The sequence below is a fragment of the Alosa alosa genome, chromosome 1, assembly GCF_017589495.1.
Source record: "Alosa alosa isolate M-15738 ecotype Scorff River chromosome 1, AALO_Geno_1.1, whole genome shotgun sequence".
In the NCBI taxonomy this organism is placed as follows: Eukaryota; Metazoa; Chordata; class Actinopteri; order Clupeiformes; family Clupeidae; genus Alosa; species Alosa alosa.
In genome coordinates, this window is record NC_063189.1 from 22890444 (window position 1) to 22908689 (window position 18246).

Here is an 18246-nt window from a genome sequence, read left to right on the forward strand (position 1 = left end):
CAATAGTATAGGGAAATAATTTCATTACCCAAAAGTAATAGACATGCAGTAAGGGGTGGGTGGTGGTGGTGGGTGCTTGTACTGATGCAAGATTGGTTGGCCTAATATGCAGTATTTGGTTGCATTTGACTAAACCCTACAGAATGTCAGTAGGCTAAGTCTTGAGACATTTACTGTCAGTAAGGCAACAAGTGCAACCAATGTAATTTGGCTCTAAAGTAAAGCATACGTTAAATAAAATGTTAAATTGAAGGCATTGTAACTTGTAGCTTATCAGAGGCAACAAGCCTAAAAGAGTTGCCTGTTATCTGAGGTGGAGACTTGTGTCTGGATTACCATATTGTTACCACGGTGTCGGAAACTTCGAGTGACAAGAGCACATGATCCACTCCCTCATCAAGCACTTCACCAGGTACAGTAAGGCTCAAGCGGATTACACCTTGACCTGTCCATCTTGCTGGATCTACGATGCAAAAGGTAATTCGTTATTTTACCTCATAGTGTGCCCTTATTTTGATGCGTTTAGTGTGTTTCTTACTAGACAATATGATCGACAATATAATTTCTGTCATTGTTTTGCGTACTTAAAACCCTGTTTTACTTGTGGTAGTCTATCAATCCTTAACAATAGCCTACTTATGATACATTTCGACATATTGCCGATGCTAGGTCTATCTTATTTGCAATAAGTGATCTGCGAACAAATTACACAAATAATTCAATGCATCCCAAGTTGGTCAGTTCTTATATCCACCTGGTGCAAAAATGTAGCTTATTAGCCTGGTATGCCCCACCTATGGGTAACTGATGGCAGTCTGGCTCGCTAGCGGAGGATGGAGTATTATTTATTTAAGATCAGGGAAATATGATGGGTGTGTGTGGCGCGCGTCTTCACACTCACCATGCTTCGAGAAGCACGAGCCAGGTTACAGGTGTGGTCTCAGATGAACGATCTTCGGATCCCTCTCTAGGGTTCGGTTTCACCTATGCGTCTTACTTAAAGAAGAGCCTGTATCCAGTGCTTGAACGCTGGCGTCATTATATGAGGTCTTGTAACTAAAAAAAAAAAACAGAGACAAAGACTTATTGGCATATTAATGTATTCCTGTTAGTTCACAGTCTGTGGGTCGCTCTGATAGTGTGACATATTTGATGACACTACCAGACCTCTCATGTCAGTAACAGCGACACACATCAGGAGAAAAATCGGAGAAATCTGAGGACCTGAGAAAGACTATGTTGGTGTGCACCTGTGTTTATCTCGTCCTCCACTCTGCCTCTTTTGTAGGTTTTGGGGAAATGATGGTGAAGAACAAAGTAAAAACACCTGCCAAAGCAAAGGGCAAGAGACTAACAGTGGCTGTTCAGAGCAGCCCAAAGGTCACCCCAAATGCTACAGACCCCACCCATACTACACTCTCACACGCAAAGAAGTCTCATGTAAAAGCACCTTCAAATTCCACAGCACACACATCACACACTACATACTCTCTGACACCCTCACAAACCGCATCCTCTCTTACCATGCCCTCAGGTGTGACACAGGATGTAAGCCCAAGTGCCACAAACATGGGCTCTACCTCCTCATACACCCTAGAACTCACTCTGCCTACCGTCTCCAGCTCCACCAACTCCCACCATACAAACTCCACCATGCCTGCTGCTGAGGCACAGTCAACTCCTGACCCTGAACAGCAGTCTTCTCCGTCAGGGTGGGAGCAGTGCAGCCCAGATGCTCAAAGCCAATGGGGTGCTGTCGCAGATCGCGTTTACGTCCATGCGGCAGCCATATTTGACCACGCACGCAACGAGAAGCCAGGTGGCTTAGGAGTCGTACGGTATGGACAGAAGAGTGAGAGTCCACCCTGCTCACCCCCAGCCAGCTCAGCCCAGGAGCAGCACCAGGCCTACAAGCTGGCATTCAATAGTCTCAAGTGTGAGTGAGTGCTTACTTTTCTAGCTTTTACCTAGTGTCTTTTACAAAGTGGCCAACACAATGGACAGGCCAAGGCTAGGGTTGAAGTAGGTCATCCCTGGGATCGGGGCAACCTGGGGTAGGGCTACACTGACCTCACAGACAAGGGCCTTAAGCTAGAAGGGCTCCTCTGAAGCCAAGCCAACTTGAGTGGAACAGGAGCCAGCAGGGGCAGGGGCTCAGGCCCTAGAATCAGGCTGCTCACCAAGCTGGGAAAGGGGGCTGCAGGTGTGGATAGTGAGCTGATGGTGTGGTCAGCGTGCTGCTGACCATGATCTCCAGAGGCCCTAGAGCTCTCATCAGCCACAGGTGGAGTTTCTTTCACTCCAGCAGCTTTGGTCCCAGCCACATGCCTCTTCAGCTGAACCAGGAGGTGCTTACACTCCCTCTCGAAGTAGGGACTAGCGAACATCTGCATGTAACAAGAGAGAGAAAAACAAACAGTGATCACTCAAAAAAACATTAGGTTTAACTTTAGAAATAAGCATTTAAGAATTTAGCCTAATAATTTAGTTTTTGAGGAGTTTGTATTGTGTGTATCAAACAACCAGACCATCAAGCAGAATTTTGTCAAAGTAGAGTCTTGCTAGTGTTCTGATTCTAGGGTTGCCATGGTGAAAACGTCCTGAAGACTGTGCGCTTTTTTTCTAAACAAAATCTGGCGGCATGCAGATGCTATTGACAAACAAGACAAGACTATTTTTCTCTCATACATACAATTGTGTTTGATTCTTCCCATGAAGATAGAATTGTTCAATATACTCTTTTGACTGGAAAAACCTGCAAGCCATCATTATTCAATATCCACATGGGTCACTTGGTCTGTGTTGTAGTTACAGTAGAATAGATAGATAGATAGATAGATAGATAGATAGATAGATACTTTATTGATCCCCAAGGGGAAATTCAGGGGGTCTCAGTAGCATACAGACATCACACACAACATGCACTTACAGCAGAAATGGTAAATTGTAATGGTAAATGGAATAGCTGACTGGTGCTCAGTCTCCTTATCACAACATGGGCAAGTCGGCCCTGTGGCCTCCAACTACTGTCCTAGAGACTTGGTGCATGTATGGTGGCTATAGCCTGAACCACTACTAGTTGGTAGCAGGTAGATTATATAGTCTATGAAAGACAGACTACATTTTGCTGTTTGAATCACTAGTTGCAAAGCTCCACTAATTGAGCGTGCCGCCGTAATGAGTACTGCAGTATGTAATCCGTGCACTTTGCCATACTCCACAGATCAAGAGCTTCTGGAGAATGTCATAATTGACAGCTGCTTGTGTCGTTCTCAGACTCTGGTGAGATTAATGTTTGTCATATACACATAGTGACACATTTACCTGAAAACACACATTCACATGCGTTTTTAAATTATTATTATTGATTAAGCCTAAATACAATAATATGTAATGTTTTCTGTAAGGTTTTCTGTAACCATAATATGAGGCAACGATGTGAGGTGTAATAATGCTGAAAATACATGCTGTGTGTGTGTGTGTGTGTGTGTGTGTGTGTGTGTGTGTGTGTGTGTGTATACATACAGCCAGATGATCTAATGGGTTTGGTCATGGTCATGTTGTTTGACCTCATGGACAGGAAGTTCCTGCCCAGAGAACCTATCAGAGCAGACAAGGAGGACCCCATGGGGGAGGTCAAGCAGGTAGAAGCTTGTCTTCTCAGGTGTGTGAGATTTTTAAAAACTTTTACTGTTTTTACAAAGTAGCGCTCAGACAGTGACAATCCACAACAATTACTTCAAATATGCTGTGGTCTGCTTTTCATTTAATGCATTTTTTAGCAGAAACAAAGTTCTTCCTGTGTGTGTGTGTGTGTGTGTGTGTGTGTTAATGGTATATGTAAAACTGTGTGAATCTAAAGCCTATAGTCAGTTCTGCAGTTGAATGTTCATGCTTCACACACATCAATAAATCTCTCTCTCTCTCGCTCTATTTGTTTGCGTATGTGTCCGTGTGGCCTAAGATTTAAGACGAAGCTGGCGGCCTCCCTTGCCCGTCTCAGGATTAAAGAAAACCTGCTGACCATAGCTGATACCCTGCCTGACAGAGTGAAAATTAAAGACGAAAGAGCACACACACTACCAGTCCACGCATGGGTTAACACATTTAAGAGCAGGTGCAGCCGGATTCAACACCAGCACTCGATTACACTAGCATTATCACATTTATTATATTGTTTATATTGCAGTATATCTATTCTTTGTGTCATGCATTTTTTCTTGTTGTTCATTCAAAAATTAAACAAGCATTGACGGTTGTCTAGGAATATATTTCCATAATCACTGTAGCTCTCAGAGGAATTCATATTTGTCCAAAAGCCATCATTTCCTTTGTTTGTTGTGTCTGTGCCACTGTAGCATTGAGGAAGTGTGTGAGCAGCTACAAGCTGTGGGTTTCTCCGAGGTGGAGTCGCCTACCTATGGTCCTGGTTTGTTGTTCTGGAGGGATGTACACTGCTCCGATGTGCTGGTGTTCCCCTCACACACCAAAGCCCAGCTGGTGAACTCTCTGCTTAGTAGAGAGTGTATTCTCAACATACAGGTACCGCACATCAGCTCACACTGTAGACATAAACACAGGATACCATCACTCAGTCTCAGAGTTGGAGCACTGTGGCTGACCTGCTCATTTCTGCCTGTGTGTATAGGGTAAGTCTCGGAGTCTGGCAGCATGGGCCGTGTGTCCCTTGTTGGAGGGGGATAGTGAGGTGCTAATGGTGGGGTCCTTCTCGGCACTCACCGTGGCTCATATAGCCGTCCTGGCCAATGCCCGTTCAGCCAGAGTTCTTGTGTGTGGGGTGCCCCCCAACAGCAGTCAGAGGAAGGAGCTGCAGAAGCTCATGTCCATTATGGGATGTAAAAGTAAGCCCCCCATTCTCTCGTTCATGTGTTTCAGTTTCTCTCTCTCTCCTCTTTCTTATCCCATTTGGGAAGTTGCTCAGCATGACCTCACCTGTGGACCTGAGTCATTTTCCATGCATGCCAATCTTAATGCATTTTGCATGTATCCTGGAATTCTGTTATCAGTCCACTCTCGGGCACCCGGCTGTCACCGCCCTCCCCTTCATGTTGTCCCACAGCCCATATTGATCTGTATGCCAGTGCAGACAGGGTGATATGTGGTCTCTGTCCACCCAGGGTCTGCCGCTGTGCAAATCACAGGGGCCTTGAGGGATATGGTGTGGCCAGAGTGTGGACCCAGAGGCAGCCAGTTTAGCCACGTCTCCTCTCTCACACAATCAATATGTATTACACATTCTCTCTCTGTCCCTCTAGCACACACTCTTCTTTTCCCCTCACATACGTAGACACATACATAAAGGCTTCCCTTCTGTCCCTGTCCCTACCAGAACATGCCCACATACAGTATTTTTTGATAAATGAATAAATGGACTCTCTCTCTGTGTGTGTGCGTGCGTGCGTGCGTGCGTGTGTGTGTGTGTGTGTGTGCGTGTGCGTGCGTGCGTGCGTGCGTAGATGTGAGGCTGCTGAGTGAGAGCTTTGTGGAGTTGGATGAGTGGGATGTGCGGATGCAGAAGGTGAGAGTGGTGCTGCTGCTGCCTCAGTGTTCCACCTCAGCACTCAGCAACCCCGTGGAGCACATCATTACTGAGAACGGAGGTACCCCACACACACACACACACACACACAGGCACATTATTATTATTATTGATATTTTTATATTTCTATATTTCATGAATCCCTTGAACAGACCACCAGATTTCATAGGTACACCCTGATATGGCAATTACTGTAATAGAAATCTAATAATGAAACGATAGAGGAAATACTGAGTAATAATACGGCAGTAGTTTGTTCACATTAATTCCAGGGCTGTAGTGGAGGCTAAACGCAAGTAAACACAGTTTATCCACCTCTGACATTTCAGAAATAGAGTTTATCTACCTCTTATTAGAGTTTATCCACCTCTCAAAAAAGTTTATTCACCCATTGCAACTTTTTACATCAAAAAAATCACACTGTATTATCCACATTCATATGTTCACTCATCAACACTCTAGGAACCATTTAATACCACTGGTATTTGTATAAACATTGGACAATAACCTCCACCATCATCAAACATGTTCTGAATGCCTTTTTAAAAAAATCTAATACTGCATGGCGCAGTCCACCTTACTGTGATTACAGAATTCATAGTTTACCCACCTCTTATTTTACCACTACACCCCTGATTATGCCAGTATGTACAGAATGGCTAAGAAATTCATGTATGAACATAATGAATATATCAAGGTATCAAATGACTGTCTATTATGCACACTCATGCTTGTGTGATCCATATTCTTAAGAGATTTTAATGATGTAGCCATGTTGTCCAAAAAGACCTTTATAAATGTTTATGACTGGCTACTCTGGCTTGTTATTTGACAGTGTAATCAGTGTATAGTGTATGAACACCAGAGATAGGGGTCCATCTTCCATGGGTCTTTCTTTATGTGTGTCCAGATAGAAGTCTGCTGCAATGTCTGTCTCGAGGAGCAGTGACTCAGAGCAAGTTGGACACACTGACCAGCAAACAGACACGAGACCTCAGCCATGCACTCAGTTGTAAGTATCACCCTCTCTCTCTCTCTATCTTTCTCTCCATCTTTCTCTATCTTTCTGTCTCCCTCTCTCCATCTTTCCCTTTCTTTTTCTATCTCTTTCTCTTTAATTTACATACACATCCATAAACTGATATCAGGTTATGGTGCCGTTGAGGCTTGTTCTGACAGGTAAGTAGGTGGACTTCACTGCCCTACACTACTGATAGTGTCCCTGACAATGTTGATATATTAAGTTGAGAGGGGGTTGTTGTTTAATCTTGGTAAACTCATAAAGCATGAGTGTGTGCGTGTGCGTGTGTGCGTGTGTGTGTGTGTGTGTGTGTGTGTGTGTGTGTGTGTGTGTGTTCACTCTTCCTATTTCCCACATAGAGTGTTATGCACCTGTAATATTATGCACTTTGTTAAATTGAAAAGTATAACGTGAGAACACCAGATAGCCCCTCGCTACACAGACACCCACACAAATAAACACAACACATTCACAGACCACTTCTTTTTATGGAACTCGTTCCCTGACCTACTTTCCTGATAAAAATAGCTCCTGTGTGGATGTAGCAGTACGATGTGTTTTGTGTGAGTGTGTGTGTGTGCGTTTGTGTGTGTGTGTGTGTGTTTTTGTGTGAGTGTGTGCGTGTGTGGAGCTGACTGTCTTTTGAACACCAGTTCCCAAGGTGCATGCAGTGGTGTACTGCACATGCTCAGAGAGGGCCGAGGAGAATGAAGTTCTTGTGCAGAGAGTGCTGGAGAAAACAGAAACCCGCCCAAAACTCATACAATTCAGGTACACACACACACACACACACACACACACACACATACATTGACAGTCTGGAATGTAGTGCTATTTTTATCTCAGAGAAATCTGAATTATTTATGTAGTCCTGTGGTTGTTCAGTGTGTTGCATCCCACTGCAGATATTGTTTCCTCCCTTGTATACATGTCAGGTAGTATATTTCCATAGATAAAACGCAGTGACCTCATTTTCAGCATAAGGAGTGCTCTCATCCATATAAGATCTGACTGAGTCAAGATTCACCAGGCATGAACTCTCCTTACCACACCTCATGTTGGTCAAACCATAGATACAGTCTATGGGTCCTACAGTAGCACAATCCACACATATTAGGTCACTGATCAGGTGAAATCTAGCAGAAATGGACAGCAAGAGTTGGTTTGCTGTGTGATCTGCCTAATAGTAATCTTTGCACTCTGTTCCACCTCCAGGCTAATCCCTCCAGGTTTGGGCTGTGGGTCAGAACAGACGTCTCTCAGACTGGAGCCATCTGAGTTCAGTAACGGCTGCTTTCTATGTGTACTCGCTAGAGAGGTGAAAGCACACGCGCACACACACACACACACACACACACACACACACACACACACACACACACACACACACAGACACACACACACACACAGACACACACACACACACACACACACACACACAAACACTGTATCTCTCAAACATGCATATGCACCACTATGGCTGCTCTGCTCTGCTGTTGTAGCAGGTGGAGGTGAGAGTGAATAATTTACATCTATGTCTCAGCACATTATCATCATACAGTCCATTTTTGTTCCCCCATCCCCTCACACACACACACACACACACACACACACACACACATACATAAAAAGCCTTAAAGCCTTAATCTCACTGGACAACACACACTTCTGCATCTCTCTAAACATACACATTATAGTTATGTATAGAGGTGTTAGTGTGTTTTAAAATTGTGTGTGTATGCGTGTGTTAGCCTGACCCCTCTAAGGTAGAGTCAGCACAGGATGTTTTGGCCCGAGCTGTGGCTAAAGGGCTGCTGGAAGGTTTCGTGGCACCCCTGCCCACCCGCAAGGACAAGCGGCGGCACCACGTGAAGGCCCCCCCCATGTCTCTTCCCCCTGTGCTCCTGGAACCCGTGGAGCTGGCTGAGCCCACCTCTCCTCCCTCCCCCTGCCCAGCGTCTGCCACCCTCAGTGGGGATACCACTGGCAGAGTGGTTGTGTTGTCCTCGGACGTCCTGCAGACCACTATACCACGGAGAAAGCACCAGCACTCCAAAGCACCACATCACCAGCACAGCCACAAAAAGCACACCAGTAAACGCAGCAAAGGCCCAGCCCAGCACAGAGCACTTAGAGGGCCCAGAGCACTATCATCTAAGCAAGGGGTACTGAAGCCAGGACAGGAAGTACTCTTGTCTGGAAAGGAGCTGGTTACTTCTAAACAGGAAGTGATGAAACCAGGCCAGGAAGTATGTCTGAAGGACAAAGTCACATCCAGTCATGAATTACAGGAACAAATCAGGAACCCAAAACAGGATGTGCGTTCCTCAAAGAACCGGCTTACTTCAGTGCCTGATGTGCTGAACTTCAGACAGACCATCTCACCAGGAAACAAACTGGTTACCTCCACACACCATACCAAAACGTCCAGAGGAGGAGTGATCTCAGCAGGAAGGAGAGGGTCTGTGTCCAGACAAGAGGAGCAAAGGGCAGATCAAGAGAAGGAACTGATTGTTTCTAGACATGGTGTGGTGAAGGCCACGTGTGAAATAGGCAAAAAAGAGGGGAGGTCCACACCGAGCAGTCGTGGGCAGGAGGCTGTGCGGCCGGTGGAGCTGGTCCTGCCCCCTCTCTGCCTGAGTCAGACTCGCTTCCCTCCCTCCCTCTCTCGCCTCATGTCCTCCTCCTCTCAGTTCTCCAACTCCTCCATCTCCAGCAGAACCAGCTCAGTCCACTGGAACACATAGTCTCCCCAGGCCCGCTGAGCTCATATCGCATTGATTCATTTTTCAACACTCCGTCACAGCTGGCTTTGGTTTGACACCCAGCGTCTGGGCACATCTGTGCAGACCACACAATCCATTCAGCTGTTCTGGTGTTCCATATAGCAACATGCCTGTGACTGATATGGAATGCAACGTTTTAAGGACATGAAATGATTTAAGGACATTTAAGGACATTGGGCCTCATTCACCAACCATTCTTATGAAGAAATTTGTTTTTAAAACCCACTTACAGAGTTTTTACGAAGATTATGGTATTCTTGTTTGTCTTGAGTGTTAATGTTTTCTTGTTCTTAGGTAAGAACAGAATCTACGAATACTCAAGAGCATTCTTACACACATTTGAGAACTGACTTGACAAAATAAATGGTTGTTGCATTTTCATCATATCTGCAGGTGTAAAATATAATAGAATTTAAATGACAACTATATATTTTATCATTTATGAAAGTTTTTACACTTTTTTTCACTCATTTACTGTTCAATTTCCTGCAGCAGTGGTTTCATTTCAAAGCATGTGTCACAGTAATCAAATTGTCTTGCTCATGTAGTGTATAATATACGGTAGAAATGAAAGTTAGTACTTCAGCCTCAATTTGTGTGTGGCATTGACCTATGCCTAATGGGGTTTATCTATGCCTTGTGGGGTTTACCTATGCTAATTAAGAACAATTGGCACACCCTGTCAACTCAAGAAGAAATGGGATTCAGCATGATAAGAAAGAAACTGCGAACGCTTCTGAGGTTTAGGACCTTCTTAAGAACACAGTTAAGAAAAGTCTTAGGAAGATATTGGTGAATGAGGCCCATTGTCTTCACCGCATACACCTATAGCATTGATGATTTTAATTCATTTTGTGTTTCTTTAGTATTTCATAGCACAATTAAGTCCACAATGTGCCATGTTAGTTTTGAATATGCTCTTTATTTGCACAGGTTACATTTATATGGTGTACAAATCAGTGACCAGCTGAACAAGCCCATGTTGGTTTGTGTACATGTGTGTGGGACAACTGTGCGCCCATAAACAGCATTCAACACCTTGTGTGGTTAAATCAGTTGGAGTACTTTCACTGGTGAATCAGCAGCCAAAGGACACTTCAGAACAGAACATTTCCACAGAAAAGTTACCAGCAACAGTTCACTCTCACATTGGCATGTTTGTTGATTCAGATGCTGCCCTGGCTTCTGCCGTTGAAACACGGTTCACTATAGAGTGATAGCAGTGAGATTTGTTAACCCAGCAGAAAAAAAACAAAACAAATATGAAACACAAATTGTGTTCAATTGATTATTTAGGATCAATACAGGCTCACATTGATCTGACTCCTAAGGATGCATTGCAGAACCTTTCACCATGAGGGCTGAAAATCACGTCTCTTTTCATTCACCAGCGCCTGGCAGTGTTGTCAATCACAAGAAACCCAGCTAATTAAAACAGGAACATCTATAGAAACGGCAAAACACTCAGTAGAAGCATCCAGCCTTTCTTTAAGTTTTGGAATGCATCTTTGAGGAACCTTAAAGTATCACATTAAATTAGTTCTTTTGTGACTGAATCCCACTAACTTGATTCTTTTTCTACACGGACTCACATTATTTTTTGATTTATTAAGAAATTTCACAGAATCACACTAAACTCGATTAGTGGACTTAACTGGATTGAAGGCAATTTTACATTCCTTTCTCCTTAACCACAACCTGTGCTCTCTCAAACAAGCAGTCACACACAAACATACGCCGTCGTGCTGCTTGTCTTAGAGAGCAGAGGTCATGACTCCAGCAAACCTTCCAATTACAGCACTAATAATAGGCTCCTCACAAAGCAGAGCCAATGTGCTCACTGACCGATGCTGTCAATCTCCTCCCGATGCCATTCGTTCTTCCTGTCCACTTCCCCATGAGGCCCATAGACAGAGAACGGTGGCAGGGAAGAGGCCATCAGTGACTTTGGACCAGGCTTCAGTGGCTGCTTTTAGCCCAGTTCCATTCAGAGTGGTGGCATTGGTTACTGCTGAGCCTGTCCAGTTTATGCACCATTTCTGCTTTGTCCACATTAGAATAGATACAAGTATGAGGTGGCGAGTTTAGGAGTCAAAGCCTAAAAAGATTTGGCTGCTCAACATAACCAAAAAAACAAAACAAAAACAGCTTATATAACCCATATAAAAGAATAAATAAAATAAAATATTACTTCTGTTCTTTACTGACTCTGGGACATGCAAGGCAAGGTGATGCTCATATCCAAAGAATGCATAGATAGATGCTCAGTCATTGTCTACTTTAGCCTTAATAATAACCACAAAATAAAATTATATCAACAATCTTCATATCCTTCTTACATCAATCATCTGTCCATTTTTGTTTTATCTACAACACATACACTGATATTTTACACTTTGGCCAGAGTTTAAGTGTTCCACAAGCAAAGCTTTCTTTTGCAGGAAACAAGATTTGTTATGAAAGAAAAGAAAAGAAACAAACAAACAAACAAAATGAATAGTTTATAATAGGGTAAACAAATGCAGTGTTTTATATATATTTATATATAGCTATGTACACACACGCACGCACGCCAACACACACACACACACACACACAGCTTTTTCACATAAGCCCTCTGTCAGAGGGGAGAAGGAGGGCAGGAGTGCTACAGAGAACAGAAGGGACCACTGGGAGAGAGGGGCACAACCAGATACGGAGAGAGAGAAAGAGAGAGGGACACAACCAGATACGGAGAGAGAGAGAGAAAGAGAGGGACACAACCAGATACGGAGAGAGAGAGAGAAAGAGAGAGGGGCACAACCAGATATGGAGAGAGAGAGAGAGAGAGACACAACCAGATACGGAGAGAGAGAAAGAGAGAGACACAACCAGATACAGAGAGAGAGAAAGAGAGAGGGGCACAACCAGATATGGAGAGAGAGAAAGAGAGAGGGACACAACCAGATACAAAGAGAGAGAAAGAGAGAGAGACACAACCAGATACAGAGAGAGAGAGAAAGAGAAACAGCTGAAGAGTATTGTATTGTCTGTTTAAATGCATTGTGTTCAGGACTGAAGCGTAGTGTGGATTAAAACTTGCCTAACCACCCATCCACTCATGCAGTGCTGTCACTAGTACGGTTGACACAGAGATTGACATTAAACACTCAGATTTGTCAGCGCATGTTTGTGTGTTGTTGTCTATGGGAGGCTGCAGGCGATGTTAGACTGTGTGAGTTTTCCATGTGGTCCACCCTCCGTTGTCCATCTGTCCCTCGTGTCTCAAAGAAAGACAGGCCTGTTCCTTAGGGTGAGGCAGGGTCGGGTCAGGAGTGGGGTTGGGGAGGAGAGGTCAAGGAGTGGGGTTGGGGAGGAGAGGTCAACTAGACCGAAGGTGAGAGTTGACCCACACTGTGTGTGTTCTAGGTAATGGGTAGATGATGGTGCCAGGTTACCAGTGGGTCACTTTGGGGGACAGCCTTCCACTCCCCTGCACTCTGCTCCTCGTCTCCTCATGTCTTTGTTTCGCTACTTCTTGTCTGACATATGTACAGATGAGCAGGTCTGTGGGGCGGGGTCAGTGGTTAAGAGGTTGAGGTTAAAGGTCATGGCTGGAGATGGGCAGTGGGGGGGGGGGGTTGGGGGGTTACTGGGGCTGCTCTTGCAGGGGTCTCTTCTGCTTGAGCGTGTCGATGAGGGAGAGCACGCCACGCTTCACGCTGGTGGATACGCGCCGCGACACCGAATCAGGAGGGGGCGCCGCTCCACACGGCCGCTGAGACGGAGGACGAGCCACCAGACACTTCTGATACCGCAGCTGGACACACAGACAGAGAGACAGGTAGATGCAGAAAATAGGGAAGACTGTCTTTTGAGAGACTTCAACATGAAGTGTCCCTTGTTTACATAGCCGTGTAAAGGTGATGTTGTGTTAAGTGTGTTTTCCTCACCATACATGCTGCCTGCACGGCCTCTGACACGCTCCCAGCGTTGGGCTCACACCAGAATGCGTGACACTCAAAGTGCTGGTTGCCCGTGTCCATGATGAAGGCGAAGGCGTGGACGTCGTGCCCAACCCCCATGAAGGAGAGGAAGCGCACACGACACTCCACCAGCACCTCCTCATCCTCCTGACAAACACACAGCACAGCACAACTCTGAGACACACACTCACACACACTGCACAAATAGGGGGCTGCTTACAAAAACACACGCTTGAATTAGGTTTTTTAATGTATGCTACTGCTTGCATTGGCATGCTTGAGATGTTGAATGACACCTCAGATGGTGGATGAAGTCTGAGAGAGCATGTGAGTAGTGTCTTGCCTTGTCTTTAATGACAGTGACAGTGGCATCAGCTACATTCAGCATGACTGGGCTCCAGGTGTCACGCGGTGATGCTGTCATCAGGCTGTCTATGGCATCATTTAGAATGTCCATACCTGCAGGAGAGCGGTTTGAAGCGATGGTGAATACAACAGACGAGTGCGTTTAAGCAATAAGGATCCAGTGATTTTACAACCTAAAAGTGCCTAAACCCCCCTCAGCTGTTATAAAATCACTGGAACATACAGCCTTGCAGGGCTTATTGGTTCCCTAAAACAGTTCCTACATAAAGTTGGCAAGATTTCATAAAATAAAGGCACAGCAACTATAAATTGAATGATTTATTCATTGATAATCATTCTTCTGCCAAGAAATATATTTCTTCTATCGGAATGGTTGCAAAGCAAGACGCAGCCACTCTACAGTAACTTTCTATATCAATTGGTGGCGCAGTAGTATAGAATGAAATCGGTCAATGTAAATGGTTACGTAGGGTTTCTGTACTCACACATACCAATGGGTCTGGCCACTTGCATCACCCCTAGATACAGAACCTGGAACTTCTGCACAAGTTCAGTCTTTGGAGTGGGGAACTCAGCTGTAGAAAAACATGGATAAAAAAAAATCAATCATCAGTGCTGTCCAAGTGAATAGTAAATGAAGTAAACAATAAAAAAGCGACGCAATTAATAAAGAGATGTCTCTGATTGTCTTTTCACATTTTTGGAATAAAATTGAAATGTCATTGTAATTCTAATTTAAATGACGGGCTAAGCACAAAGTCTAACAAAAGTTAATTTAATAACTTCTGTTGTTAGTCACAAATGGCGATGATCTTAGCTACTGTAGTTACATAGCAGTAACAGTTATAACACATCCAGACATACACACATGTAGTTGAGACTCACACTTTCTGGGTGTAGCTTACCTGCAAGAGGGAGATCTATTCCTGTCTGTCGCTCATGCAGGGCTCCGCCCACGGCTGCTTTTGCAAGCTTGCGCTCCGCCATGATCTATACACACACACACACACACACACACACACACACACACACACACACACACACACACACACACACACACACACACACACACTTTATTCATACACATATTTTATGTACGTTGAGATGTTGGGGTTTTTGTACTTATAAATATGCATTGTTTCTTTCATCTCTAACAAGTTCACCAACAGCAAGAAAACTAAATTAGCATTTGTGACTCTCCAGTGGAAAGAAGAAATCTGCAGTAGGGTTAGATCAGGCATCCAACATGCATTCTTTGGTGATGTAACGCCACAGAAACTATCATATTTGCACATTAGCTCCAGTGACCCACAGGCTCAGATGACAGCCATGATCTTTCCTTTTCTCTCTCCTGCCTAGATATCGGAGCTAGTTCTGAGACTCTGACTGGTCTCCCTTCTCAGACGCCCATAAACCATTTAGACATGAGTTGAAATGCACATAACAGTGCTTACAGACTGATCATAAAGCATGGGAATGAGGGGACAGATTGGAGAGTGGGGGCAGGAGTAAAGAATACAAGAGGAGTGAACATGGAGTAAACCTGAGTAGAGTGGGAGGGAGGAGTAGGGAACACAAGAGGAGTGAACATGGAGTAAGAATGAGGTATAGTAGAGTGGGGGCAGGAGTAGGGAACACAAGAGAGGAGTGAACATGGAGTAAACTCTGAGGTATTCTAATTAAAGTAGGGCATTCCATGCATCATCCATTGGAAACTGTGCAGTCAGGTGCTTCTCAGTAGGACAAGAAGCTTCAAATTGAAGGAAGGGAGCTGGAGCACACTGATCACTTGCAGTCTTTTATTTTGGTGCAAACAGACTAACGTTTTGACACAACTGTGTCTTCCTCAGAGTCAACTGAGTGAGGGCAGGAGTAGAGAACACAAGAGAGGAGTGAACATGGAGTAAGACTGAGGTATAGTAGAATGGGAGGGAGGAGCAGAGGCAGCAGCTCTCTTACCCGGGAGCAGATCTCGTGTAGACTGGTGGCAATGGCTTTGGCAGGTGTGTCACAGCGGAACACATGACATTTCAGAATACGGGTGTCCTTGTCTCGTGCTACATACGCAAAATCCCTGTGAAGGCAAACAGTAAATAAATCAAGATGTCATGACTTTTTTTTTGGCCGATGCTGAAATGACATGTCTGTTATTCTAAACAAAGAGTCTCATATATAATGAATAAGGCTATAACTGCATAAAGGCTGATCAGATGAGGGTGTGGTGTTTGACCAATTCTTTTATTTGTGTGTGTGTGTGTGTGTGTGTGTGTGTGTGTGCATGAGTGTGAGTTTGTGTGTGTGTGTGTGTGTGTGTGTGTGTGTGTGTGTGTGTGTGTGTGTGTGTGTGTGTGTGTGTGTGTGTGTGTGTGAGAGAGAGAGATCACAAGGCTTGAAGACAAATGAGCTGCCCTTTAACACTGAATGAACACTGAAATAAATCAATACATCCTTGACACGCATAAAAGGGCCCTGGGGAGACGAGTGACACGTCACACATTCAGATGGAGGAAGTGCCAAAGAAGAAAGACCAGCAGTGCACAGGAGGAAGAATAATGGCTTTACCTCTCTCTGAATCCATGACAGCAGTAGAACAGAGAAAGAAGATTAGAGACATACAGCATATCTCACACATACACATACACACACACAAACACACTTACTTAGACACTTACATACACACACTTTCCTGTGAAAGCACTGTGAGAATACTGTGAGTATTTCTACACTAAGCTAAAATGCAATACCTTGAAATGACCCCTGCACACACACACCCACACCCACCCACCCCCCACACACACACACACACACACACACACACACACACACACACACACACACACACACACACACACACACACACTGCTTCATAAGACCTAAATTAGCCTCTCCAATAATAGCTCTTCCCACTATTATCTAAACAGAGTAGAAATGCAGTATAGTTAAACACTGTTTTGCCATTCACTCTCTCACTCTCTCCATCTCCCTCTCTCACACACCACCAACTCATACAGTGCACACAGCTGCAACCGATACACTCTTCTACACCAGTAAGAGAAAGAGAGAGAAATCAAAGAAGGAAAGAGAAGGAAAAATGGCATCCCACTCACAAAAGAGGCACGTGTGTGTTTGAATGAGTCCTTCATCTAGGCACTAGCATGATGTTAGCGCAGCTCGTCTCCATTCCCACATGAAGCACAACACAAGCTCTGCGCTCCTGCTGTCCGTCCTCATTAGACCCCTCTCTTCCTCTCCTCTCCTCTCCTCTCCTCTCCTCTCCTCTGCACTCTTCTTCCCCTCCCCTCCCCTCCTCTGCTCTGTGTCCTTCTTCCTCTCCTCCTCTCCTGCCTCCCTTCCCCTGCACCTCTGTGTCACTACGGCAACCTCTAACTGAAACACTCTACTTTGGTCTTGGCACCCAATTGTGCTGTCCCCCTCAAAGAAAGATTGAGGGAATGATGGAGAGCAAATGAGAGAGAGAGAGAGAGAGAGAGAGAAAGATGGGGGAGTTGGTGTGCCCTGCATCACACACACAAAAACACACACACACTGGGTTCAGTCCCACAGCGACTCTGTGACAAATGGTGTGCAGCTCTCTCTGCTGGTTAGACTGCAATACTGCGCTGAACAAGAACTGCGCACACACACACACAAAACTGTGCTTTCACTTGCAGATTCATAGCCACCTGCACAACTGTTATCTTAGACCCCCCCCCCCCCTCCCCATCTCTCCTACACACACATTCCTGCATCACCCGCTGCAACTGTCTGAGGCTCAGCATGGTATAAAAATTTCAGGAGCACTCTGGGCTTTTTATCAATCTTTCATTCCTGTCCTCTTTACACATTCCCCTCCCACAATCATTACTTCTGACCTCTCAGTGAGGGCTCCTCTGTGTGCGTGTACGTGTGTTTTTATTCAACACAAAAGCTCAATAAATTAAATTCCTGAGACTGACAAGAGATTCGGTCATGGCACTTTCATAAAGACCTTTCATGATGTTTTACTGGCTCAACTTGAGCAGTGGATGAGAAACTACTCCCCATTTCAAAATGACAACCTCCATGCTCATCTTGTTGGAAGAAGGAGACAGTAAGACATATCAGGTCAATCAGCCAACAACATCTGATCACATGGGAGCATGAGTAGCAGGGACACTGGGGAGTTAGAAGCTCTGCACTCCTCTTCCCCTCTCCTCTCCTCCCCTCTTCACTCCACTCCTCTCCTTCCTCCCTCCCCCTCTCCCGTCAGCGGTCTCCTCACCTGCCGTTGTCGCGGCCCACACCCCACACACGGATGCTGACGATGGGCTGCGAGTGCAGAACGCTGCGGTCCATTGGGTCCACTAGGTTCAACAGGTTGTTCTCCAACGCCAAGTACATATCCTTCCCCTACACAAATACATACGTACATACATACAGTACACACACTAAGTACATATCCTTCCCCTACACAAATGCATTCATACAGTACTCACACTAAGTACATATCCTTCCCCTACTCAAATAAATACATGCAGTCCATACACTAAGTACATATCCTCTACACAA

General features: G+C 44.9%; 2 protein-coding genes across 8 annotated transcripts in view; one reads left to right on the forward strand and one right to left on the reverse strand.

The window, feature by feature from the left end:
* The first annotated feature begins 380 nt into the window (after positions 1–380).
* Positions 381–10723, forward strand: LOC125296637 (putative methyltransferase NSUN7). Its single transcript, XM_048246697.1, has 13 exons — positions 381–477; positions 1289–1342; positions 1535–1936; positions 3224–3282; positions 3528–3664; positions 3965–4117; positions 4359–4542; positions 4649–4862; positions 5478–5621; positions 6471–6572; positions 7235–7352; positions 7797–7899; positions 8333–10723. Exons 1-13 carry the CDS (start codon positions 381–383, stop codon positions 9326–9328), a joined length of 2763 nt encoding a protein of 920 aa, XP_048102654.1. The 3' UTR covers positions 9329–10723.
* A 1531-nt stretch (positions 10724–12254) lies between these two features.
* LOC125292466 (amyloid beta precursor protein binding family B member 2-like) overlaps positions 12255–18246 on the reverse strand; it is a 34817-nt gene continuing 28825 nt past the window's right edge. For 4 of the 7 annotated variants that reach the window (XM_048239809.1, XM_048239818.1, XM_048239768.1 and 1 more), the window contains 8 exons: positions 17960–18087; positions 16261–16266; positions 15658–15772; positions 14604–14688; positions 14184–14273; positions 13676–13791; positions 13300–13479; positions 12255–13166 (listed from right to left, as the gene is read on the reverse strand). In XM_048239809.1, the coding sequence (XP_048095766.1) occupies positions 12996–13166; positions 13300–13479; positions 13676–13791; positions 14184–14273; positions 14604–14688; positions 15658–15772; positions 16261–16266; positions 17960–18087 (891 nt within the window). In that variant the 3' untranslated portion in view covers positions 12255–12995. The remainder of the gene's footprint in view (positions 13167–13299; positions 13480–13675; positions 13792–14183; positions 14274–14603; positions 14689–15657; positions 15773–16260; positions 16267–17959; positions 18088–18246) is intronic. The other 3 variants (XM_048239785.1, XM_048239800.1, XM_048239791.1) reach the window with 3 other exon arrangements.

Coding starts and splice junctions, on each gene's coding strand:
- LOC125296637 (XM_048246697.1), top strand. CDS start 381: ATGATCCACTCCCTCATCAAGCACTTCACCAGGTACAGTAAGGCTCAA. Junction 4,863..5,477: donor GTCCATTATGGGATGTAAAA/GTAAGCCCCCCA, acceptor GTGCGTGCGTAG/ATGTGAGGCTGCTGAGTGAG. Junction 6,573..7,234: donor CCTCAGCCATGCACTCAGTT/GTAAGTATCACC, acceptor TTTGAACACCAG/TTCCCAAGGTGCATGCAGTG.